This window comes from Arachis hypogaea, chromosome 10, assembly GCF_003086295.3.
Source record: "Arachis hypogaea cultivar Tifrunner chromosome 10, arahy.Tifrunner.gnm2.J5K5, whole genome shotgun sequence".
NCBI lineage: Eukaryota > Viridiplantae > Streptophyta > Magnoliopsida > Fabales > Fabaceae > Arachis > Arachis hypogaea.
In genome coordinates, this window is record NC_092045.1 from 7882810 (window position 1) to 7908458 (window position 25649).

The 25649-nt window shown below is 33.3% G+C and overlaps 2 protein-coding genes across 3 annotated transcripts; one reads left to right on the forward strand and one right to left on the reverse strand.

The window, feature by feature from the left end:
• Positions 1-8629: 8629 nt before the first annotated feature.
• LOC112717264 (short-chain dehydrogenase TIC 32, chloroplastic) lies at positions 8630-18396 on the forward strand (the record flags this gene model as incomplete). Its single annotated transcript, XM_072204077.1, is given in 9 exon segments — positions 8630-8878; positions 8914-8995; positions 17155-17198; positions 17370-17434; positions 17436-17477; positions 17587-17665; positions 17777-17849; positions 17949-18060; positions 18062-18396. Coding segments are annotated over 9 exon segments (843 nt in total), but the record flags the coding sequence as incomplete, so codon positions are not given.
• LOC112715038 (kinetochore protein SPC25 homolog) lies at positions 18245-24201 on the reverse strand. 2 transcript variants are annotated; one of them, XM_025766772.3, is made up of 9 exons: positions 23976-24201; positions 23527-23715; positions 23357-23422; positions 22955-23101; positions 20367-20477; positions 20203-20292; positions 19993-20115; positions 19277-19512; positions 18245-18628 (listed from the first exon to the last, which is right to left on the reverse strand). In XM_025766772.3, exons 2-9 carry the CDS (start codon positions 23660-23662, stop codon positions 18617-18619), a joined length of 921 nt encoding a protein of 306 aa, XP_025622557.1. In that variant the 5' UTR covers positions 23663-23715; positions 23976-24201; the 3' UTR covers positions 18245-18616. The 2 variants fall into 2 exon arrangements, with proteins under 2 accessions (XP_025622557.1, XP_025622558.1); XM_025766773.3 differs by lacking the exon at positions 18245-18628 and having other exon boundaries at positions 19271-19512.
• Positions 24202-25649: the final 1448 nt, after the last annotated feature.

Consider the following 25649-nt stretch of genomic DNA (forward strand, 5'->3'; position numbering starts at 1 on the left):
TGCATATGGCCCCTCCCACCTTTGGTTGTCCCATCCTTGATGCATCTCTTCATTGAAGTTCTCATCACCTACAACATAGTTGTAATCACACTCATAGCCAAAATGAGAATTCATGGTGAAAAGAGAAAATAAAAACAAAAACTACTAAGAAATAATGAAACAAAGTCCTAACTAGCAAGCAATCCAAAAAAATCAAGCTATTCACAATATTCACATATATACAATAACCAATAACATAACACCATTGCGATTCCCCGGCAACGGCGCCATTTTGACGATTGGATTTTTGACGGTTTAGAATTTCACTAATGAAATCTCGTTGTAAAGTATAGTTTCTAAACCAAACAATAATCCTTTCATACAAATATTTGTTTGTCACAAGTACAAACCCCTAAAATCTATAAACCGAAGTATTGGACCTCGGGTCGTTCTCCCTAGGAATTACAATAAAGTGTCTTGTTATTGGTTATGAGTTATTTTGGGGTTTTGGATAAGAAACATGAAAGATAAATGGCAAGAAAATAAACTAATGGCTAAAAAGGTCTTGGCAAGGGTTGGTGGTCAAGGATCTCTATCCTAATCACTAACCACAATATGAGAATTGGCAAGGATTAATCTCATTAAATCATCCTCTAACTAGTAGTAAAGGAAAGTCAAATGAGCTATATTAATCCTAGTCCATAAGTCCTAACTCTCCACTAATTCAATTAGTGAGAACTAGAGTCAATGGCTCCCAATCATCAATCACTTGGACATTAGTAACTCAAGAGGTCCTAAGTTACCTTTCCAAGCCAAGAGTATAAAATCCTACTCTAAAATCCAACCAAGCATTTCATCAAACACTTGGAAGGCATAAAAGGAAAGCATAGTAAATTTGCAAGAAAAGTAAATCTATACTACTCAATTGCAAGGAATTAAACAACAACAAATCAAATGAACACAATTATGAATTACCTCTAATTGAATTGGAAGAATGTAGAAGGAACAATACTAGATCTACAACAAAATGTAAGAACAACATAAAGGAAATTACAACAAAAGAATAGAAGAAGATGAATGTAGCAACAAAGAATTGAAAGGTAGAAGTAGAAGAAAGCAAAGATTAAAACCTAGATCTAAGAACTAATCCTAATCCTAATCCTAATTCTAGAGAGAAGTGAGAGCTTCTCTCTCTAGAAACTACTTCTAACTACTAAACTAAACTAATGGTAACTAGATTGTGTTTCCCTCTTCACTCCTTGGGTTAAATAGCATCAGAAATGAGTTGGATTGGGCCCACAAGGCTTCTAAAATCGCTGGCCACGTTTTGCTTCAAGTGGACTAGGTGGAAGCAACGGCGCGTGCGCGCCACCATACTTGTAGCAACTATGGCAAATCTTATATCGTTTTGAAGCCCCGGATGTTAGCTTTCTAACCCAACTGGAACCGCATCATTTGGATCTCTGTAGCTCAAGTTATGGTCGTTTAAGTGCGAAGAGGTCGGCTTGACAGCTTTCCGGTTCTTTCATTTCTTCATGAGTTCTCCAACTTTTCATGCTTTCTTTCTTCATTCCCTTGATCCAATCTTTGCCTCCTAAACCTTAAATCACTTAACGAACATATCAAGGCATCTAATGGAATCAAGGAGAATTAGATTTAGCTATTTTAAGTCCTAAAAAGCATGTTTTCACTCTTAAGCACAATTAAAGGAGAATATACAAAACCATGCTATTTCATTGAATAAATGTGGGTGAAAGGTGATAAAATCCCTTAAAGTTAATACAAGATAAACCCTACAAATGGGGTTTGTCAGCCACCCAATAAGCTCGGAACATAAACAGATAAGATCGGGCCCACTTAACCGAAAATAAGAAACGTGAATAAAGCTTATCACCAAAATAGAATACGATAACCAACTCATAAACTCGGACTTCTCCACAGAAAATGGGAAAAACAACGTCTATAAAACTGAACTGATATTATCGACTAAGGATCGGGTTCTATTCTCAGTCTTCATATTTTACTTGAGATACTCACTCGAGATTATTATTGACTTGAGTGTCAGAGTATCTTTTGCAGGTATTTCTGCCGCAGTGTTTGGTCTTGGCTGACGTATAGCTCTTCCTCTCCTCCAGCAATCTGCTCGAAATTGCTAAAACTCGGCCACCCCAGTACTCGAACAAATCAGATATTATCTATAACTATTTGATAATGAATCAATTAACTGCTGTTTATGTATTAACATAAAATATTAGTCTTTACCTATTATTTTTTCTAAGTCTCTCATTAGTTTTAGTTGTCTTTATATCATTAAAGAAATAGAATTATCAAATCTTATCAAAGAATAATAAAATATTGTACAAAATTTAAAAAAAAATTAAAGTATATATTTAACACATCCAGAAAGATATAAATGTAAATATTGATCACAATTAAAATCTAAACAAAAAAAAGTTTAAATAGTCTTAAATATAAAAGTATTTAATATTATAATATATATTCACTAGCTTTTCAAAAGACACAAAACTATTAGAGTACCTTAGTTATATTCACATGTATCTTTCAATAACTTTCACCTAATACCACCAACTCAACACAACTTATCTTTTCATGTCTAATTCATATTTAACATAGCTCTCATTTTCTTTTCAGTTGCTCCATAAATTGTTAGCCTATAACAATTCAATCATAATTAATGAGTATATGATTCTCAAAATTTTTAAAAAAATATCTATTAAAAATACCATCAAATTTTATAGTTAATGAAATCTAGACCTAAAATGAGAAAATAATGTTCACTCAAATTCAAAGAAGAAGAGTTAAGTAAAGCTATTGGATCTTCATTGAATATCAGACCCCCACTTTATTAATATATACCTAATACTATTTTTTTGATAGCATAATTTATTTATAATATTTTTTAACTATATCACAACAAATGAATCAGTACTAGATTTTGAGGTATATATTTAAAAATTCACATCCATTCAAATTAAATATAAATATTTAAAAAATATTTTAACTTTGTTATATTATGTTCCAAAATTTTTTTGTCTAATTTATAATCTTTTAGATATTAAAATGCCAATAATTAAATTAAATTAAGTCATATAATTTACACTGACAATAATATAAAATTACTACAATTCAATTAATAAATGAAATTAATATGCAATAAGTCAATTAACTTAAAACAAGAAAAAATAATTTTGAGCATACAAAGTAAAAAAAGAAAAATAATGCGGACACATATTACATTATTTTGTATATGTTAAAGAAATATATAAACACTAATTCATGTCACAAAAATTTGTCTTCATTAATTTTTAGCTAACTATGAATTTAATTATCTATCTTATTTGATGATTCTCTTATTACTGTTTTTTATATTATACCTACATTTTTAATATAATTTATTGGATTATTATTGTGAAGTGACATTTTCTTTCATCAATGTTCCTTGATAGTTATGAGTTATAGTCCTTCACAAATGAATAATGAAATAAATGTTTATCAAATAGGTCAAAAAAGAGATTTCTTAATAAAGACTAAGATTTTGTGAATCAAATTCTAATGTCATGACCTCACACTAATATAAGTGAACAATGTCAATAAATATCTTTTAACATAACAGTTGGATTGGAAAATCTTATCTGAATTGTAAAAAATGAAATTTTATATATAGATCTATTAATACAAAAAAAATCAAGTATAGTACGAAACTAATGAATCTACCTCTGTTATTAAAAGATAGCACTTCCAATATTTAATGTATCTTCATAGACAATCCATGAATGTTTTATATACTAACTTAAGAAATTTCAGACACTACCAATAAAATCATCATATACTAAATTTTCAATGACAATAGATTTTTTATTCTATTTGAACTTCAATATAATCAAAGGTCAAGTCATGAATCATGCATTATACATGTAGAATATCTTACAATATCTTCCTCTATATTATCATATGTTAATCCTACTTTTTACACCAAGCTTGTTCTTAATTGATGTGATTCAATAGAAACATTTAATGAAAAATTTTAAAAATAAATGTTAAAGTATCTATAGCTTCTATTTTTATTCAAATTATGCCACTAAATTTGACATATAGAATGTATATATATAGTTTCATGTTATCCCTACATCTTTAATATAATTTATTGGATTATTATTGTGAAATAAAATTTTCTTTCATTAATTATCTTTTACGTGTTTTGAGTTACAGTCCTTCATAAATGAAGAATAAAATAAATTTTTTAAAAAAATAATTCTTAATAAAAACTAAAATTTTATGAATCAAATTTTAATATTATGACTTCACAATATTATTGGTAAACAGTTTCAATAAATATCTACTAATAATTCACTAATTAATCAACTATTTAAATGACTAAATACACAAGTAACACAAATTTTAGTTTGTCTTGGTGATTGGTGAGGCAAAAAGGGAGGAATATTAGAATTAGTATCCAACCAGAATTCAAATTTTTCCGCTGCTGTTATATAATATTATAATTATAATTATAATATTAGTTAATATTTATATTTAAACATTTATATTGAATATAGTACAATGATAGATTAAGCAATGAACAATAACAAAACATGTGGTAGATTTTTCACATGTATTTTTATGTTAGTCTTAGAAATTTCTTTCTAATAATCAATTACCATGACTAAAATAATTAATATATTACTCAATTTATTATTCTTAAAAAATATTAATTTTTATTATCTAAGTATAAATTTATATTTAAATTAACAGTTGATTAAGAAAGGAATATCAATTAATTATATAAATTCTAAAAACTTAAATTAGTACATTTAAACACAATCATAGGATTTACAATACTTATAGGCATATTTTTGTCAATTTAAAAATATGTTGTGTTTTTTTTAGTAGAATATTTAAAAAATAACTCTTATGTCAATTTTACATAATTTTTTATAAAGATATACAAATTTCTGTAATTTTATATAATCTTTATCAATTACTTCTTATTTATTACATATCTTAAAAGAGAGTTTAATTTTAAAAATAATATCATTAATTAACTTTTGTTTAAAATTTCTTTATATTTTATTCGTAAATATTTTATATCATTAAGTCACAAAAATAATAATCCTAATAATAAAATATTTATTAAATATCATCTAAGTAAACAATAAACATATATAAATGTCTTAAAATTTTTACACCCGCGCTGCTAATGTATTTTTAAGGAGATAAATTTTGAATCTCCTATTGGGATTGTTTATGGTAAAGTTCTGAAAATTGAATTGGTCATCAAACTATTTTTATTATTGATTTATCGGTTTAGAAGTTCAGCCGATCCAATTGTGATTCAATCAGAATAACTAATTATAATAAAATAATGCATAAAATTATAAAAGAATTCACAAAAATATGAATACAAATAATTAAATATATTCTTATCATATTATTTAGTATTTTATATTATAATCTTTAGTAAAAGATTTTTATATTAATATCATATTATAATTATAATCAATTGGTTAAAATCATTTCATAGTTTATAATATTTTAATTTAGATTAAATTTATTAAAAATTTTAAAGTTTTAGTATTTTCAAAGTTACTTTTTTTCTTTTTAAATTAAAAAAAAAGTCAAATATCAAATCTCAACATAAATGTTTATATATTTATGAAATATATGATATTATATATTACATATGAGATATAAAAATTAAACACACAAAAATATTTATCCGTTTTTTATTTGAAATAAATTTAAAGTAAATTCTATACCGTTTAATATATATATTTTTTAAATTAAATGAATTATACCAGTATTTTTTTAAAAGTAAATATACTATATATTAAATATTAAAAACTTGGCCCATGCACCAAATGTAATTATAACTTATAAGTTGTGTGAGTGTATGGTGCATGGATATAACGCTTAGAATTGGAGCTGTCTAATCCACTTGATAAAAAATAAATTGATAATCCTAGTAGCAACTAGTCACATAGCAAAATATGATATGTTCCAACCTTTAATTCTTCCTCTCCCTCAACATCTGATTTGTTCCAACGGCAGCAATAGAAGCCGTTGTCGCCGTTTTCTATCCCTCTCCCTCTCGTGTCTTTTTACAACTTTCTCTTTACTCATGTCTACCTTGTTGTTTCTTCTTTTGTCCTCGTTGCTTTGTTTAGATCTGTTTCTACTTATGTCACAGTCAATTTAGTATCTCTTTTCTCTTGCATTTGATGATCTATATTTCAATTTTTCTAGGAGGACGTCCCGAAATGAACTGTGAGATGACGATGTAGCATAAGGGTTTTTTCTTTTTTCCTATTTTTAAAATTGGAGGGTCCTTGGTTTGGTTCGACTAATCGATTTCTGGCCGATTTAGCGGTTCAACAACAATTTCTCTCCAGGTAGTTTTGCATTGCAAAGCGAATCGCATAAGCTAGCGATTCTCGGTCCGACCAGCTAGTGCAGTCCAATTTTCAGAATATTGGTGTCTGGTGCTCATCTTAGAAAGGATAAGATTAAAATTTGGGAAGAGTTTAAAGAAGTTAGAATAGAGGTTAGGGTTCCAATTATGCTGTGGTTGATTTCAATAAGATTATGTGTTTTAAGAATTGACATGGATGTAATAGTCTAAGCCAAAATAGCAAAGAGTTTAACCATTGGGTGAACTCCATGGAATTGGTGGACTTACCTTTGTGTGGAAGGAGGTACATATGGTACAAAAGTAGATCGTGTAGTTGTACTGATAGAATTCTAGTAGATTTTGAATGACTGCCAAATCCTTGCCTTCTCCTTGTTGGCATAGAGAAAGTGAATTAGAGTCCTAAGCATTTTTGGTCCATGAATGTGTGATAATCTCATGGGAGCTTTAAATCTATGGTGAAGGAGGAGTGGTTGAAATTAGAGGAGAAATGTGTTAGATAAGATGAAGGCGGTAAGAAAATCGTTGAAAGTTTCGAACAAAGAAAAATTTGGATATATTGATAGAAACATTGGAAGCTAAAGAAAGAAATTAATGATATTTGATGAGAGAAGGGAGTTAGGAGATAATGATGAATATCTTATGGCTAGGTACACTTCTTTTATTGGTTCAAACAAGATCACATTCAATCTATGTAGAAAACAAAAATCATTAATATTAGGATAAATACCCTTTTTCGGCCCAAACAATTTTTCTGTGAGACATAGTGCATCCTAATTATCGTTAAATCTTAATTAGGTTTTCATCTATAAAGAAAATTAGACAAATCGACTCTGCTACTAATTGGCAAAGAGTTGCCCATATGACATGTCAGATGGAGTCTGATGTGTCAAAGTGTCAGTGCCATGTGTCAGATCCTTTGGTTTGAGGAACTAAAAACTCCCTCTTGATATCTTCTTCTTCTTTTTCATCCTCCTTCTTTTTTATCCTCCTTCTCTTCCCCTCTATTTTCTTCCTCTTCTTCAGAGCCATCATCAATGGCTACCCTTAAACTAGAAAATAACCCCTAAAAACCCACACAAAACCAAAAAATTCATACCTTTGTTTGGTGCCACTTCTTTTCTAATTTCACTACTCCTCCACAGCGGCCACCACCAATGTTATAAGAAGAATCAGAGAGGGAACAACAATAATGACGAAGAATCACAAGTGGAATGTATCCACCCACTTTGGGCACATCACGTCTTCAAGGAATTCGGCCAAGAGGTGCTCTCTCCTCCGCATCGAACTCGTTTTCTCCTTCCCCTCCTATCTCCACTCTGCCACCATCGCCTCCTTCCACTGCCCCTTCCTCATCTTCATCGTCGTTTATGCCCTCTTCTTCCTATTCTCTTTCCTTCCTTCATGTTCTCGCCGCCCTCGTTGTCCCCTTCCCCTGCCCTAGCTTTCCTTGTGCCGGCTATGATCTTGTTTCTGTAGATATACTTGATGGCGATGATGATCCTAGAGCTGGTGGTGTTCATGGAGGTGGAGAGATTTGGATGGGAAGCAATTCGGATTGGGCATGATATCATGGCAGGGAGAGGATGTGTGCGTGGTTGCTGTCGAGGATGTTTGTGGCAGTTTCGGGGCTATTCGGTGGAAGGTGGTTTAGGGTGATGGTGGTGGTGGTTTAGGGCGAGAAGGAGAAGAGTGGGAGGAAGAGAGAACCACGGTGGTAGTGGTGAAGGTGAAATTCGATGATGATGGAGATGGAGATGCGAAAAGAAAGGAAAAGAAGAAAATGAGGAAATAGAGGAGAAGAGGAGGAGGATAAAGAAGAAGAAGAGGAAGATGTCAAGAGGAGTTTTTAGTCCCTCCAACCAAAGGATCTGAAACATGGCACTGACACTTTGATACATCAAACTCCACCTGACACGTTATATAGGCAACCCTTTAACAACTGGTGACAGGGGTCGATTTGTCTAATTTTCTTTATGGGTAGGGACCTGATTGAGGTTTAATGATGATTAAAGTATTATATATCTCACGAAAAAAAGGTCAAAGCTGAAAAGGATATTTACTCTTAATATTATTATTCCTTTCTCATCCTTTAAATTATTCACTACTCAATCACACTAAAACTATTCAATTTTCTTCCATAATTTATATATTAATTTACTCTTAATTAATTAAAATTTGATAAATCTCAAAATTATTGTGTAGTAATACAATAATAATTAATTAATTGAAGGGGCAAGTTCTGGAATTAGAGCTGAAACAGCAAGGGTGTTAGCAAAGAGAGGAGTAAAAGTAGTTATTGCAGTAAAAGAGTTAAAGAAAGCAAAAGATGTGATCGAAAATATTCAAAAGGAGACATCAAATGCTAAGGTTATTCTATTAGAGATTGATCTTAACTCTTTTGCTTTTATTCATAGATTTTGTTTTGGGTTCTTAGCTTTGAAACTCCCCTCAATATTTTCTCTCTCTATTAAAATTCTATATTCAGGATGCAATGAGTTTTGTCTTACAGAAACAATATAGAAATATCCTCTCCAAACCTTGAATTCTCTGAAGATAAATTTAAAATGATATTTTCTACAAATTATTTAGGTACAATTTTTAATATTTATATATAATTGCATTCTTCAATGATCGGATATACTAAAAAATAGAGATAGACTAATACGTTCAATTGACAATGTCTCAAATTAAGTAAACATGGCAAAGATCTTAGTCTCTATCCCACTAAAAAAAACTAATATATATTTGGATAATATATATTCATTTGCTTAAGGAAGTATCCAAAGGTTGAATTTCACTAAGTGAATACATAGCAATTATTCATCCGCTTAAAAAAATATTAAGGAGGTTCAATTCCACCTAATGAATATATAGCAATTCATTGACTACCAACAAATCATTAATAACAAACCCTTAAATAAAATACTGATCTTCGAAAAATTAATTATTAGTATGTAAAATTAGAGAATACCGACTGACAAAAAAAAAGACATAAAAAATAAATTTTTTGAATGATTTTTTTACAATACACTTGATTAATGATTGTAATAGTTTTCTATTGTCAAACTGCCATAGTATAATTTATTTTATATAAAGAACATATTTAAAAATTTATTATTTAACAAAGTTGTGCTATTATATTTTATGAATTAATGTATTTAATCATTTTGTAAAAATGGGCTATTAAATATTTTGTTATTGGTCAATCTAATCTCCTATCTTCATTAATAATCAGTTGACACTTCTTAATTAGCTGAGAAAAGTTGATATCATATGAAGAAAAATGAGAAACAACATCTAACATGTTTATATGTTTAAAGCCTTCTAAAATAAGAAAAGGAGCAATATAGTCAACAATCCTTTTTTATGCAGGACCACCATTTTATGATGGAGCAAGCTTTGATAATACTTTAGCCTTCATTCAGGATGACAGAGTCCTCATATCTCGCATCTTTTGTTTGCTGATGATCTGCTTTTATTCATGGAAGCATCTTCGAAACAGATGAGAATTTCTGTGGAGAGTTTGAAGAAATTTAAAAAGGCTTCAGGCTTTAAGGTAAATCCAATGAGAACTTCTCTTTATTTCTCCAAGAATGTTGATGTACGGACCAGACAAGAGATTGTTAGATTGAGTGGCTTTTCTGAAGTGGAAAGTCTAGGAAAGTACTTGGGTGCCATATTTAATAATAAGAGAAAAGGGAAGGATAAATTTAAAAATATTATTGATAGAGTGGCTGGGAAGTTGAAAGGGTGAAAAGCAAAGTGTATTTCGTTGGGATGGAGAATTACTTTAGTGTAGTCTGCCATAAGTCCTTCAATCAATTTTGATATGATGTATACCTCCATACCAAAGGGAGTTTGTTTGGAAATTGAAAAAATACAAAGAAGATTTATATGGGGGAAGGAGACTAATAAGAGAAGAATACACAATGTTAACTGGGAGGTTCTATGCAAACTAAAAATAATTGGAGGAATGGGATCAAAAGACTTGAGGCAATGAATGAAGCTTTTCTTGTTAAACTGTTATGGCGTCTACTAAAGAATGAGAAGGCTTTATGGTCTGAGGTCCTAAGAAGTAAGTACGGGAGAGGAAAAAATTTACTCCATGAACTTCAAATATGCTAATCAGATTCAACACTATAGAGAAGCTTGGCCAAAGTTTGGAATTGCTTAATCCAAAATACTTACATCTTTATTGGGGATGGAAGATCAACTAAGCTTTGGACTGATAAATGGATAAAGAGAGGCCCCCTTTAATCCAATGCATCGCCGCGGGAGAGGAGGTGGATCTCAGTCTAACAGTGCGTGATGCCATCACTGTAGCAGGGGAATGGAATGTAACTTATTTGCAGAATTTTCTGACTGAAGACATCTTAAGTACCATCAGAGCGATGCCGCCAACGATGGACTCTATGGGACAGGACACGTTAACCTGGGAGCTCACGAATGACGGAGAATTTGCAGTATCTAGCGCCTATAGCGCACTGGCTCAACATGAGGAAGAGCAAGACCAAGTTTGGACCCTGATATGGAGGTGGAAAGGACCTCACAGAATAAAAGTTTTTCTTTGGATGGTGGTTCATAAGAAAATACTCACAGCAAAGAGAAGAGCAAGAATGTTCCAAAAAAATCCTTCGTGCCATAAATGTGATAGTGTGAAAGAATCTGTGCTACATGTTCTCAGAGACTGTCCATGGACATCAAGAGTTTGGACAAAACTTATTCATCCCTCCGACATTTACCTCTTCTTTAAAGCTCCCTTCGATTCTTGGATTCGGTGGAATATGACTATATGTTGAGTCTGCAGCAGAATTTTGACTTCTAATAGCTACAAAGTAATATGAAATTGAACACTACTCACAATAATACACTCGCTATATAATTACTAAAGAGAAAAAGAAATAAAATAAAATAATAATAATATGAAGAGAAGATGTGAATGTAATTGTTATTGTTGATGATGATTGAATTGAAATTCTACAAACGTTTATATAGTGGTTATATGCTATAATTTCAATGGATAGAAACAAAACTTTCCTATAATAACTCTTAGCCTTCCTTTTCTTAGCCTTCCTTTTCTTTCTCTCTCCCTCACAATTCTCCACCTCGTTCACAATTTGAAATCTATGCAAATTTTGGACGATCAAAGAATTGTATTCGTATTCGGTTGCATCATTTGACAATGACTGCCTAACATGGAACAATATTGAGTAATTTCAAACAGTGTTGGAACTTGCTTCCTGACACCACTTTAGTCAACATGTCAGCGGGATTTTCATCCGTGTGTACTTTTACAAGAGAAATGTCACCTTTCTCCATAACATCACGCACGAAGTGATATCTAACATCAATATGCTTGGTACGAGCATGATGAACCTGATTGTTAGCCAAATGAATTGCACTTTGACTATCACAATTCAGATCCACGCAATCTTGCTTCAACCCCAAATCATCTAGAAGACCTCTTAGCCACAATGCTTCTTTCACCCCTTCTGCTACTGCCATGTACTCAACTTCTGTAGTAGATAGTGCCACTGTAGCTTGTAACATCGATCGCCAACTAACTGGAGCACCTTGTATTTTATATACATAACCAGTCGTAGAACGTCTTCTATCTAGATCACCAGCATAATCAGAATCAACAAAGCCGCTGATTTGACATGATTTTCCACTAAAGCATAAACCTGTGTCAATGGTGCCCTTCAAGTATCTTAATATCCACTTGACTGCTTCCCAGTGTGCCTTACCCGGGTTTGCCATGAACCTGCTAACAACACTGACTGCCTGTGAAATATCTGGGCGTGTACATACCATAGCATACATTAGGCTACCGACTGCACTAGCATAAGGTACATTTTCCATGTAAGCCTTATCCTCTGCTGTTATGGGAGATTGTTTACCAGAGAGCCTAAAATGTGGAGCCAACGGCGTTACCACTGATTTAGCATTTTTCATTTCAAATCTTTCAATGACGCGCTCAATGTATCCTCTTTGGCTCAAGAACAATTTTTGGCTTGATCTCTCCCTTTTAATTTCCATGCCTAATATTTTTCGTGCAGCACCCAAGTCTTTTGTTTCAAATTCTTTACCAAGTTGAACCTTTAACATATCTATCTCTACCTTGCTCTTAGAGGCAATAAGCATGTCATCCACATATAATAGAAGATAGATATAATCACCTCCAGGAAGCTTACAAATGTATACACAACAATCATAATTACTTCTGGAAAAACCTTGTTTTAACATAAAGGAGTCAAATCGCTTATACCATTGCCGAGGAGATTGTTTCAATCCATATAGCGATTTCCTCAAGCGACATACCTGACTTTCTTTACCCTCAACCTTGAAACCCTCAGGTTGATACATGTAGATTTCTTCTTCTAAGTCACCGTGCAAGAATGCAGTCTTCACGTCTAGTTGTTCCAACTCAAAATCACCATGAGCGACAAGACTTAAAAGCACCCGTATGGAAGTGTGTTTCACCACAGGAGAAAATATCTCATTGTAATCAACACCTTCTTTCTGTGCAAATCCCTTTGCTACTAACCTAGCTTTGAATCTTGTACCATCTGACTTAGTAGGATCTTCTTTTCTTTTATACACCCACTTACAACCAATTGCAGTTTTTCCCACGGGCAATGGGACCACATCCCATGTCTTGTTCTTATGAAGAGATTGCATCTCTTCCTCCATAGCGACAAACCAACTCTCTCTATCTTTGTCTTTGATAGCCTGTTTGAAGGTGACCGGCTCATCATCCTCCACTGAGAGTGCATAATCTACCAGGTTTAGCTGCCCATAATGTCTCAAAGGCTTGTCTGACCCGAACTTCTGAACAAATTTATAATTCCTCTTTGGCCTAGTAGATGCCAAAGAATCCTGCTGCTGCTGTTGTAATGCATGTGCATTTTCTCGCTGAATTCCCTCATGATCAAGTTCATCTTCTGCGTCATCTCGAGTAGCATTAGGATGCTCCACCTGAACATTATTAGAGTCTATTTGTTGGTATTTAGACTCTATCTCCACCACTTGAGTATTTGAAGTTTTTCCAACATCACCATCATCTGGCACCACATCTTTAGACAAAGCTACCATAGATCGTTCATCAAAGGTAACATCCCTGCTAATTACAAACTTAGAATCATTTACACTCCAGAGGCGATAGCCTTGAACCCCTCTTGGATACCCCAAAAAGATTGCCTTCTTAGCTCTATCATCAAGCTTATTATCTTTAACATGATAGTAGGCTGTGCATCCAAAGACTCTGAGTTTCTCGTAATCTGCATGTTCCCCTGACCATACCTTATAAGGTGTGTCTCCATCTAGAGAAGAATGTGGGGATCGATTCACTATGTAGCAAGCTGTAGCAATCGATTCTGCCCACCATTCTCTGCCTAACCCAGAATTAGAGCGCATACACCTTGCCTTCTCAAGTAGCGTACGATTCAGTCGTTCGGCGACTCCATTCTGTTGTGGTGTTTCTCTAACTGTCCAGTGTCTTGTAATGCCTTCTCGGTCACAAAACTCCTTGAAAGCCCCATCCGTGTACTCTGTGCCATTATCAGATCGTAGAGTTTTCAGCTTCCTACCTGTTTGGTTTTCAACCATTGCTCTCCATCGCTTAAAAGTATCGAATACCTCATTCTTATGTTTGAGGAAGTAAATCCAAACATACCTGGAATAATCATCAACAAAAGTAACAAAATACCTGGAACCACCCTTGGAAATAACTTTAGCCGGGCCCCAAACATCAGTATGCATGTAGTCTAACAACCCTCTGCTTTTATGCTTGCTTGTAGAAAACTTCACCCTATGTGCCTTTCCATACACACAATGCTCACAAAATTCCATTTGTGGTTTCTTCATATTCTTCAGCAAACCTTGTCCACAAAGCAATGATAGACCTTTCTCTGACATATGTCCAAGCCGCATGTGCCATATTCTCGTGCAATCTGTTTGATCTCTACTTCGACCGATTCCAACTGCTAACTCACCTATAACTGTTGTCCCCAAAAGGGAATAAAGATTACCGTGACGAACTCCTTTCATCACTACCAAAGAACCACGAACAACTTTCAGTATCCCATTTTCCGCAACTATTTTGCAACCATTTTTCTCCAACAAACCTATGGAGATCAGATTTTTCCGCAAGTCTGGAATATGTCTCACATCCTTTAAGGTTCTTACGACACCATCATGCATCTTGATTCTTACAGTACCCAATCCCACAGTTTTACAAGCATGATCATTGCCCATTAAAACTGTGCCACCATTTATGCTTTCATAGGTAGTAAACCACTTCCTATTTGGACACATATGGTGAGAGGCTCCTGAATCAAGAATCCACTTATCGAAGATTTCATAAGATTGTTCTGTCACAGAGTAACAATCTTCCTCATCATTTGAGACGTAGCTTGCTTCTTGCTTTTCTTTTGGGTTGTCGTTGTTCTGTTTCTTGAAAGTTATCTTCTTATTTGGACAATTTGCTTTAAAATGTCCAGTCTCACCACATTTAAAACATGTTCTCTCCGCGTGAGGTCTAGATTTTGTCCTAGACTTTCCACGCTTATTACCTTTTCCTCTTTCATTAGTCCTTCCTCTAGCCGCGAACAATCCTTGTGCTTGATCATTATACTCTCTTCCATTTGAAGATGACATTACACTTGTAGCAACCTTACGTAGATCATCTGCTAAAAGTGATGCCCTCGTCTCATCCATGGTCAGAGTGTCACCCACCAGCATCAATGTCTGCACCAGATTTTCATAGGACTTCGGTAATGAAAGTAACAATATGAGTGCCTGGTCTTCATCATCAACCTTCACATCTATATCCTTTAAGTTTGATATGATCCTGTCGAACTTATTGATATATTCTCGGATTGAGGTGCCTTCCTCCATCTTGCATGTATACAATTTGGATTTTAAGTAGATCCTGTTAGTTAGAGTCTTCGTCATGAAGTTACTCTCTAACTTTAACCAGACGCCTGCTGCAGTTGCTTCTTCGTTCACCAAGAAAGCAACATCCCTCTCAAGGCATAAGATTATTGCAGCCCGTGCCTCAAGATCTAATTCTTCCCAATCCTCATCTTCCATTCCTTCCGGCTTTTTCTCTTTTCCTGCTAGTGCCTTGTGTAACTTTTGTGATATAAGCAGATTTTTCATCTGCATCCTCCAATAGGAAAAATCATTTTTTCCATTGAACTTCTCGATTTCATATTTGCCTACTTTGACATTACTACTAGTAGAAGCCATTATATTCAAAATTGAATTTTACCACTCAAATAATGAATAATATAATGTTGGCTCTTGATACCAATTGTTGAGTCTGCAGCGGAATTTTGACTTCTAATAGCTACAAAGTAATATGAAATTGAACACTACTCACAATAATACACTCGCTATATAATTACTAAAGAGAAAAAGAAATAAAATAAAATAATAATAATATGAAGAGAAGATGTGAATGTAATTGTTATTGTTGATGATGATTGAATTGAAATTCTACAAACGTTTATATAGTGGTTATATGCTATAATTTCAATGGATAGAAACAAAACTTTCCTATAATAACTCTTAGCCTTCCTTTTCTTAGCCTTCCTTTTCTTTCTCTCTCCCTCACACTATAGATATGGGAAAGACCAAAAGCGATTGGATGACGCAATTTTTTGTAACTTAAATGTGGATATGGCAGTGGAGGAACAAAGAAATCTTCACACTTCCTTTTTGTAGACCTCAAAATGCCGACCATCTTATACGTCAAGAACATAGAAGAAGCCTTTGAGAGGACCAAACCCTTGGAGAATCAACGAACACGGGAGGAGATATATATTGGCTGGTTGAAGCCACCAGAGAGATGGTCAAAGCTCAACTCAGACGGAGCTGTGAGGGGGAATCTAGGAAGGGCGAGATGTGGAGGCTTAATTAGAGATAAGAATGAAAGGTGGATCGCTGGGTATATGGTGAACATAGGAACATGTACCTCAATTCAAGCCGAGTTGTGGAGAATATTTCATGGTGTTAGAATTGCATGGGAGTTGAGCTTAAGATTTTTGGTAGTGGAGTCAGACTCCAAAGTAGTAGTGGATATGATCAACAAAGTAAAGGATTCAACACAACATCCGGTGCCTTTAATCAGAAGAATTGGTGATTATCTCAAAAGGAATTGGTGTATTCAAATCAAGCATATCTATCGAGAAGCAAACCAAAGAGCGGATTGGCTTGCGAAGAGAGTTTTAAAATTAATCATGGCTTTCTTTTCATAGATCAGCCCCGACTAGATTAAGATCAATTTTTACTAATAATTGTAGAGGAATATCTTTTTCTCGAACTGTAGTTGCTGCTTTGTAATTTTTGGGCTTCCGCCGTCACAATACCAAAAAAAAAACCTTTAGCCTTCATTTTTTTTTTTTGGGTCATGCCTTCATTTTTAATAAACAAATATATCAATCACCGAGCAAGAGCATGCGCCATTTTTTAATTGATTCCAAATCCAAAGCAAACTACATGGCCCATTCCCATACTTCTATTGATGATGTTTTATTGGGGTACCTAGGATTGGGGGTTGTCCAATCCACCGACCAAAAAAAAAAAATTGTTCTCCTTATCAGAACCAAAGAATCGAAGACAACAAAAAGAGACATGATTAGAGGACACAATAAATAAAATACAACAAAATTCAAGATGGGCCGTAAATAAAAAGAAAAAGTCATATATTTCATTTGTTTACTATTTTCCAACTTTAATTGCAGGACATTTTTTGTTAACGAAGATTCTATTAGAGAAATTGATAGATGCCAATGAGCCTTGGCTCTAATGGCATCTCTCCTCCTCCCCACATCAAAGGTTAGGGTTCAAATTCTAGAAAAAGCAATTGAGGAAAAAAATGTGATAAAATGTGAGGAATGTGTGAGTGTGTTGTGTACCTAGAATTGGGGGTTGTCCAATCCACCGACCAAAAAAAAAGAAATTGATAGATACAGCAAAGAAGACAGGCATTGAAGGAAGAATAATAAACGTTTCCTCTGTCATCCAGAGGCTGTTTTCGCTTCAATGACATGGTCGCCGGAAAAAAGTACCACCGTCACTTCCTTCTTAGATGCTAAATTTTCAGAACATGTCTAACAATTGCACTAAATGATGGATACTAACCATTGTAATTCTCTTCCCCATGACAAATGCAGCTATAATGGCACACGCTTATATGCTCAGTCAAAATTGGCTAGCATTCTACATGTGAAGGAAATGGCTAGACAGCACAAGGTTAGAATGACATCATAATAACACACCTAAACTTTATGTTTCATTATGCTACAAAAGTTAAAACTTTGCATGTCCCTCTAAAATATTCTTGGAAATTGGATGATAACAAAGGCAAGGAATGCTAGAGTAACTATCAATGCAGTTCATCCAAGAATTATTAGAGCTCATCAGGGCTCAATTACGGGTAAGAACAAACGCTAATTATTTTGGCATCGGCATGGTTGTTTCACACTTTGATATAAGATTGAAGAAGTTACTCGACGTTCACATAACTTCCTTGCAGATTCCCTATTTTTCATCGCATCCAAGTTACTCAAATCAATATCGTAGGGTGCGGCAACCACATGTTATGTTGCTCTAAGTTCACAAGCAGAAGGGGCGAGTGAGAAATATTTCAGATTGCAACGAATGTAACTGCTCAAGAATAGAGTACACTTTCTGTGACTGGCAATCATACTCACTATGTCTAGGTCACATGGTAATTTTACAGTAACTTTCACACGCAAAAGCTTGATACATAATGGTTAACAAAAGGAAAATTCACACAAAAGGGTAGCCAAAAAGAAAACACAAACCATGGAGATCTAACTGAATACACTGCTTCATTTACAAAGCCAATGCAAGATATTGGTACCATAAGTCCATAACGACGGATATCAAGGGAGGGAGAGGGGGATAAAAAAAAAAAAAAAAGCAATTTCCACATAAGGAACACGGCTTTTCAAAAAAGCTACATCAAATTCCTAGTTTCCCAATACATAATAAGATACAATATCCATTTTCTGGAGATCTCTAATCTGCTATATACAGACATCGAGAAGGTAAATCAATCTGAAGTGTCAATCTGTTACTCTTAGCAACGTTAACCATAAGTCATGCCTATAAAGATCACTTCAGCAAACTCAGCATGCATCATAAAATGAGGAGGCAAGCAGCATCCTCCATTTGGATTCATCTCATGGCCTGCATATAAGGATATACCACACCAGTAACTGTCATATTCAGAAAGACATACCAGAAAACAAACCCTCCACATTTTACCCCAGGGTAGGTGGGGAATGGGAGGGGATGCAACATTGCCGAACTGAAGAATGGGTAAAGATATGACCTCAAACATATTGTGGCAGCATGTGTCTACATGCTTGCAATTGACAATATCAAATTCTGAAGACTTCTTTTCTGTGCTGGGAAGAGTTATATTTACATTTTAGTTATAATCTACTTGATTCTGACTTTTCATTTTGGTTTAGTATTGAGTTGAATTTTCTTATATTACAACAAAAAAAATCAAAATGAAAATACTAATTAATGTTTTCTATTTTAGGCCATCGAAATATGAAAACAGTCATAATCATACTCATACTGCTCTACTTTATTCAGGTTGAAATTTTTTCAACGTGGGACCATTTTACCTGTTTATCCATTGATAAATGAATCAAATATATACAACAACAAAGCCTTATCCCACTAGGTGGGATCGGCTACATGGATCAAACGACGCCATGTCCAGTAATTTATTATGCAAAATAAAATTTGAAAATCGATTCAAACAAAACATTTTTAAAATCACTTTTCACGTAATATATCCAAACACAACTAATTGCATCATACCTTCAAACGAGGAGACCGGCGAATGGATGATGCGGAACCAGGAGATAGAATTCCTGAATTTACCCTTCTTTGAATATGTTGTTTGTTAATATTTGAATTAACTTTAACAGGCTCAACATGATCATTGATTCCCTCAGCTGTAGTATCACTTCTAGCAGATGACATTGATAAAACTGGAGCAGATGCAGACATCAACATAGATTCTTCATGTTCAACTGTAGTCTGAACAAAACCCCCTGTTTTTTCATAATTTTAGAATATAACACTTATAAGAAGCCCTTTTTCATCAATGTTCCAAATACTATTTAACAAGTTGAGAGAAGGGTAACATGTCAGAGTTTGACAAAGATAGAACTGCAACTGACTAGGGTTCATAATATTATCTTAACAGACAAACAAGAGAATATATTTGAAAAATAACATTCATATAATAAACAATAAGAATAGCAATGATAAACTGGACTAACAGATAAAACATCATTTGACCAAGATAAACATGATGAATAGCAATGACTCAGTTTGACAGAATACCAGCTGGTTTACTCCTCATAAAGACAAATTCATGGTTTACATCAAATAATAATTAGACTAAACAAAAGCTCAGCTCAATTGTGATGTGATTGAAGTGGCCGTCCCAGACTTCCAGCCTCATAATATATAGGAACCCCATGATCTTAATGGCTTAATGCACTCATATAAAAGAGATATGACTGTACCTTGTATCACTGCCTCCTGGAACTTTTTCCTCATTACTCTAGCAAATTTAAATAACCCATTTGTCTTGTTTAATTCATGGATCAGATCTTCTGTGTTTTCAAGGGAAGGTTCACAACTTAACACTGATACAAAAGACAAAATTCAGATTTCTTGAGCTAGTATATCAGTATACTTTTAAGATCATAGATGAAACCGGATATCCTGCTTACATGTGTAAGTATTGTTTTCATGGCGGATGGTAAAAGAATATTCCTCATTTGGGTTGTTCATGTTTATATTCTTGAATGTGAATTTTACTCCTGAAGAGCATAAGAATTAGTGATAATAAGTTTGAAAAGAATAATCCATGGACAAAAATATTGACATCAATTACCGTGTCCACCTTCAACATGAAAGCCAAGGACCCTATTGTACCAAGAGATGGCCTCCTGTGTTTCATCATGTTCAATTCTTTCATTTGTCCTCCCTTCAGATGCTGCCAAAGCTATTTACAGAAGAAAAAGGAAGCTAGGAGAGATGAGCTCAGAGCAGTTCATAATATCTCTTACATCAGAGAATTTCAAACATCAGTAAGTCGGTCAATAAAGATAACAGAAAAGGGAAATAGAGACGACATAATTACAAAACCATTGTAAATCATCCTTCAAAACTTCTTTCACAAGAGTTGCAACCAGAAATCACGTGTAAATAGAGAATACAGATTTCTTGATATTATAGTATGAAATTACTTAGTCTAAATGTTTAAACTAATAAAGGGATGCATATGAATAATTATATTCTTAACGTTTTTTAAATTGTCTTATACTATTTTTCTTTTTCTTTTTCTTTTTTTGAGAATAACAAAGATTAAACTCTAGCTTTTTTAGTCATAAAAATTTTAATACTATGTCATAAAATCACTGGACCAAAAGATTAAATTGATAGGATATACATGAATGGAAGACCAGGATAAAAGCACTTTTGACTCATGCTAAAAACATGATTAAAAATCAACATTCCAGAGATCAAAAGGATTAAGAGCTGAAAAGGAAATTCGCACTTTGCTGCATTCTGGCAAGTAATGATACTAAGGGATAAGTATTTTTCTCTTTACAATGTTACTCATTAATAATATTTGCAGCTTGCTATAATGATTTCCAAGATGAATTGCAGATAGTTGGTGGCACCGGCACCTTTAGTATTAATGCACAATAATAATATAATATATAGTAGTAACAAAGTAGCCATTACAAAGATAGAGGCCAGAGGGATTTGTGTTGACAGATGCTAACTGCTACATTTTAAGTTGATCATTATGGCTTATTACACTACCAGTGCTAATATCTAATTATTACCTTTACCATGAAAAATGAAGGGCAATAATGCAAACTTTATCTTCATATACTTCCCTTCCCTTTGAAAGTGGTAGATGCTGTCTTTTCTTTTCTTTCTAATTTCGTACGTTTATAATTTTATGTTGAATTTCTTTAAGATTTTATTTTTTTTAATTTTACTTTGAACTTAATTTTTTATTTTCTATTTTATTAATATGTATAAAATATGGAATGATTGAATTTTATATTTGCTTGAAAAAATTTAATTTTCCTACGAGTAGGATATGGTTGAGAAATTTAGGATGTAGGTAGAGTTACTCAACCCACGGGTAGGATAGGGTTGAGTTTTAAAAAAGTTTTCAACTCGCAGGTAAGGTTAGGGTAGAGTCCAAACCCTACCCTACCCTATCCATTGCCAGCCCTAAATCTAGCCTTATCCCACCATAACTTGGGTTTCTTTTTTATTTTGTTTATTTGCTCAAACCTGTTTGTTTGAGTTTGAAACCATCTTTATTTTCATTATAAGTATTATTTGTTCTGAGTTGATTTTAATATCATATTTTGCTCCTTTTTAATTCCGTCCCCTATGCATTATTTCTTTTTCTGATTCTATGACTTGTGTTTTTCACTTCTGCATATTTCAGCTTACTGCAGTTGAAAATTCCCCATATGTTCTTAAGTAATAGACCAGAGATTGCTGCACTAGCACTATGGCTAAAACCATAACTTCAAATACCTCTCACAAAATCTGGAACTGTATGCTCCCTTGAAATAAACAGCGCTAACTTTCTCTATGTAATACGCACCACTGAGTATCCTCTTATGACAGAATAATGCAACAATAATGTTACAATCAAGACAACTTTTATCGGTCCCAATATCTAAGATATATCCATTTATCTGTCCACCCATGTAGCATCTTTGTCATTTATCAGCCCACTTTGATCCATAACTCAATAATCAAGGATCCATAGAGTATCTTGCATCAGGAATTTCAATAAAGAACTAAACCTCAAACATAAATTCACACATTTCTCACAATATTTAAATCTTCCAGTGAATTATAGTTCAAGTCAGAAACCTTTCTGTACGAATTACATATAACAAAACTTGTTAACAAAATCTTTGACAACTCTGCTATGTCGACCCAGCCAATGTATTATTTAGTATAACTTGATTCCATTCAACATATAATTTGTGAAAGTTTACACATAACTACATAAGTTTTAATCCATCACGTAAAATACAATCATGCTAGATGTATACTAAAATCAGTCACCAAAATTAGCCATCAGTATAGAATATACATTGAAATACAAAATATACATTGAAAATAAGTTAAACTACACATATATTTATACAAAAGTACAAGGTGACTGATTATGGTGTGCAAATAGCATTTTTGCATAAAATATGCCCACCACAAACAAATAAGAACAAACACAAGAAAAATTATCTACAACCATGTGATTCAAATGTCAATGCCAGAACAACTGAAAATCTTTAAACAAATTACGTATTAGGTGTTAACAAGTTATAAAGCAGATGTTAACAACTTCCACTCTACTACAGAAACAAAACCAGAAACAGCTTATTTCTTTAAATAGCTAGAAATAGTTGCAACCACATGCAAAAAAAAGGTCATTACCAAGAGACTGTTGAGCGAGAAATTCCGCAAACTCTTGTTTCTTTGTCTGCTGCTGCTCAATGCTTGCCTTAAGGCCTTCCACTCTAGCCTTTGCAGAGGCAATAGCATCCAACAAGGCCATTCGTTTGGCTTCTTTGCGGGTCTTAACTGAACCATCAAAATAATATACAGCAGATCAATTTAATTTAAAAAAACAAAAAAACAAAAGGTTGCAGAGAGGTAACACTAAATTATCAATATGTTCCCAAAAGGTTACACGATGATTTATTGCAAACACGAAAACTAGATGAGCGATTTCAATTCTAACTAACCACAAATATAAGAATTTAAGAAGAAAATCTAGAATGAAAAATAAAAAAGGAAGTTGTAGAATAAAAAATGAGAAAAGAAAACCAGGAGTACCTGCAATTGCTTTGACCAAATCATCCTCGGCTTCCCTAACTTTACCTTTAGCCTCTTCCAATTTCCCTACAAAAAAAAAAGAATCAGTAAAGTACAAGAATAAAAACTCAAGGACAGTAACATTTCTGATTTGTAGCCCAGAGTAAAGCATGAAGTAGAAACCCTAAGACCTTGAAGTTGAGCTGTTTCATGAGCGGTGGACTTGAGGGATTGGAGGGATTTGGAGGATGAAGCGACCAAGTCATCAATTTTGCGCAGTTGAAGAGGGATCTCTGAGTCACATATTGAGCTCACCGACAATTCCATCCTCTTGTTTCTTCTCTGTTCTTACTCTTTCCCACGAATGCTTTTCAGCAAGGCTGCGAGAAATTAAAAAAAAATTGGCATAAACTATGCATTGAATAATAAACCATTCCAATTTCACAAAGTTACAAAAGTTTCCAAATTCCATTTCCATCATTCAATCGAACAGGTAGAATGCATCAAAAAAGCAGAACCGTGCAATCTAAATAGCCAATGATAGTACAAGATTCAAACTTTAACCAATTCTAAGTTTCTAACAACAAGAAACCACACACTACACGGAAGGGAAAAAATAAACTGAAGAAGCAGTGCTTACGGGCCGAGCAGAGAGAGACACGTTCGCAGTGAACCGGTGAGACAGAGTGAGGTCGGAGAGAGAGAGAGAGAGAGAGAGAGAGATCGAAGAGAGAGCGCGCGCTTAAAGAAGATCAAACAAAGACGAGGAGAATAGGCTCGAAGAGAGAGAGCGCGCTTAAAAAGTAAAAACCAAGGTTGTGACTTGTGAGGACTGGTCACTGGTTCAGTAAAGTGACTAGTTTAATGTTCAACTTTGATTGAATTCATTTAATTAAATATACAATAAAATTATTAAAAAATTAATATTTTTTAAATTAATAAATTTTAAAATTTTATCATTTTACATAATGATTCATATTTTATCATTAAAAATTTATAATAAAATTTTTTTAATTAATTTCTAAACTAAAATCAAACTCAACTGCTTGAGATAAACATTCCAAAAGAAAAATTCTTGTAATATAAGAACTAAAAAAATATTTCTGAGATTTAGAATTGAAAATATTATTAAGAATCAATACACACTAATCATATTATTTTGAACTAAAAACTGAATCACACTTCTAAATACAAAATTTGCAGTCTGTACTATATATATAAAAGCTATTGACATCAAACAGAATAACTAACTAATCAAGAGTTTACCTATTTTCTTTAGCTCTTTCTTGAACCGAATTTTATTCTATTACATTTGTATCCTTAATACTAATCAAGTATTCAACAAAAATTCAGAATCTAAAAACTTCTCGGCATCCAAAGTCATCCAAAGCTAGAAAATCCAAAAACAGAAAATTAAACAAAGAATCTGTTATGCAGATTTTTAGCAAAATCTAGGTTAGTTCGATATCTAATGATTTAGAAGTAAAACCTACTCTTCTTATGAGTACCAATTTTCAAATTGTGTACCAAAAGATTCCAATTTTAGACGAATATAGAAGAAAAGAAAAAATTTGAAATGTAAATGGAATTTAAATTACTTGAAATCAATATTACAGAATAAAGTAAATGACTTGAAATTAAAACAAAGCAATAAAATGCATTCAACAAAGGTCAAAGGACTTTGAATTCAAAAGACAATACGAAAATGTTAAAGAAGAAAACCAAGACTTTGCAAAGGAAAGTAAATTTACAGAAAGAGTAAAGATTACAAAAAAAATTTAAAGAAATATAAAAGATGTGGAAAAAATTTTATAGAAAAAAAAGCTCTTTGCAGGCTCAAAAAGTCAATGAAGAATTGGGGATGTGATTGTATGAGAGTATTTTTCTGAAAACGAATTCCAACCCTTATTCCTTCCATTCTTCAACTATTTATAAGAGTCATTGACCAATCAAACTTCAACATATTTTCCATGTGTAAAAATTCTTTGATAACTATTTTCGCATTTTTAGATGATCATGTGACTGCTACCAAAGCTATCTTTACTTGTTAACCTCCTTGCCATTTTGATTGTTTCACTTTTTTTTTTGAAGAGTTAATCCGATCAAATCCATCTTTCTTGTCAATAAACTCTTCCTGATGAGATTCACAATCTTCGAAGATACTAAACGAGTCTTAAACTCGATTTTTAAAACTTGTTTAATTTTAACCAACTTGGGTTGGTCGAGTGGTCAGCTCACTCGTCCGCTTAAGCAAGTGTCGGGGGTTCGAATCCCACCTTCGCCTTGTGCATGCAGCAACCCATTGGCCAGTGGC

Coding starts and splice junctions, on each gene's coding strand:
- LOC112715038 (XM_025766772.3), bottom strand. CDS start 23,662: ATGGAATTGTCGGTGAGCTCAATATGTGACTCAGAGATCCCTCTTCAA. Junction 20,478..22,954: donor TCTCGCTCAACAGTCTCTTG/GTAATGACCTTT, acceptor TTCTGTAAATAG/CTTTGGCAGCATCTGAAGGG. Junction 20,116..20,202: donor TGAAAACAATACTTACACAT/GTAAGCAGGATA, acceptor CTTTTGTATCAG/TGTTAAGTTGTGAACCTTCC.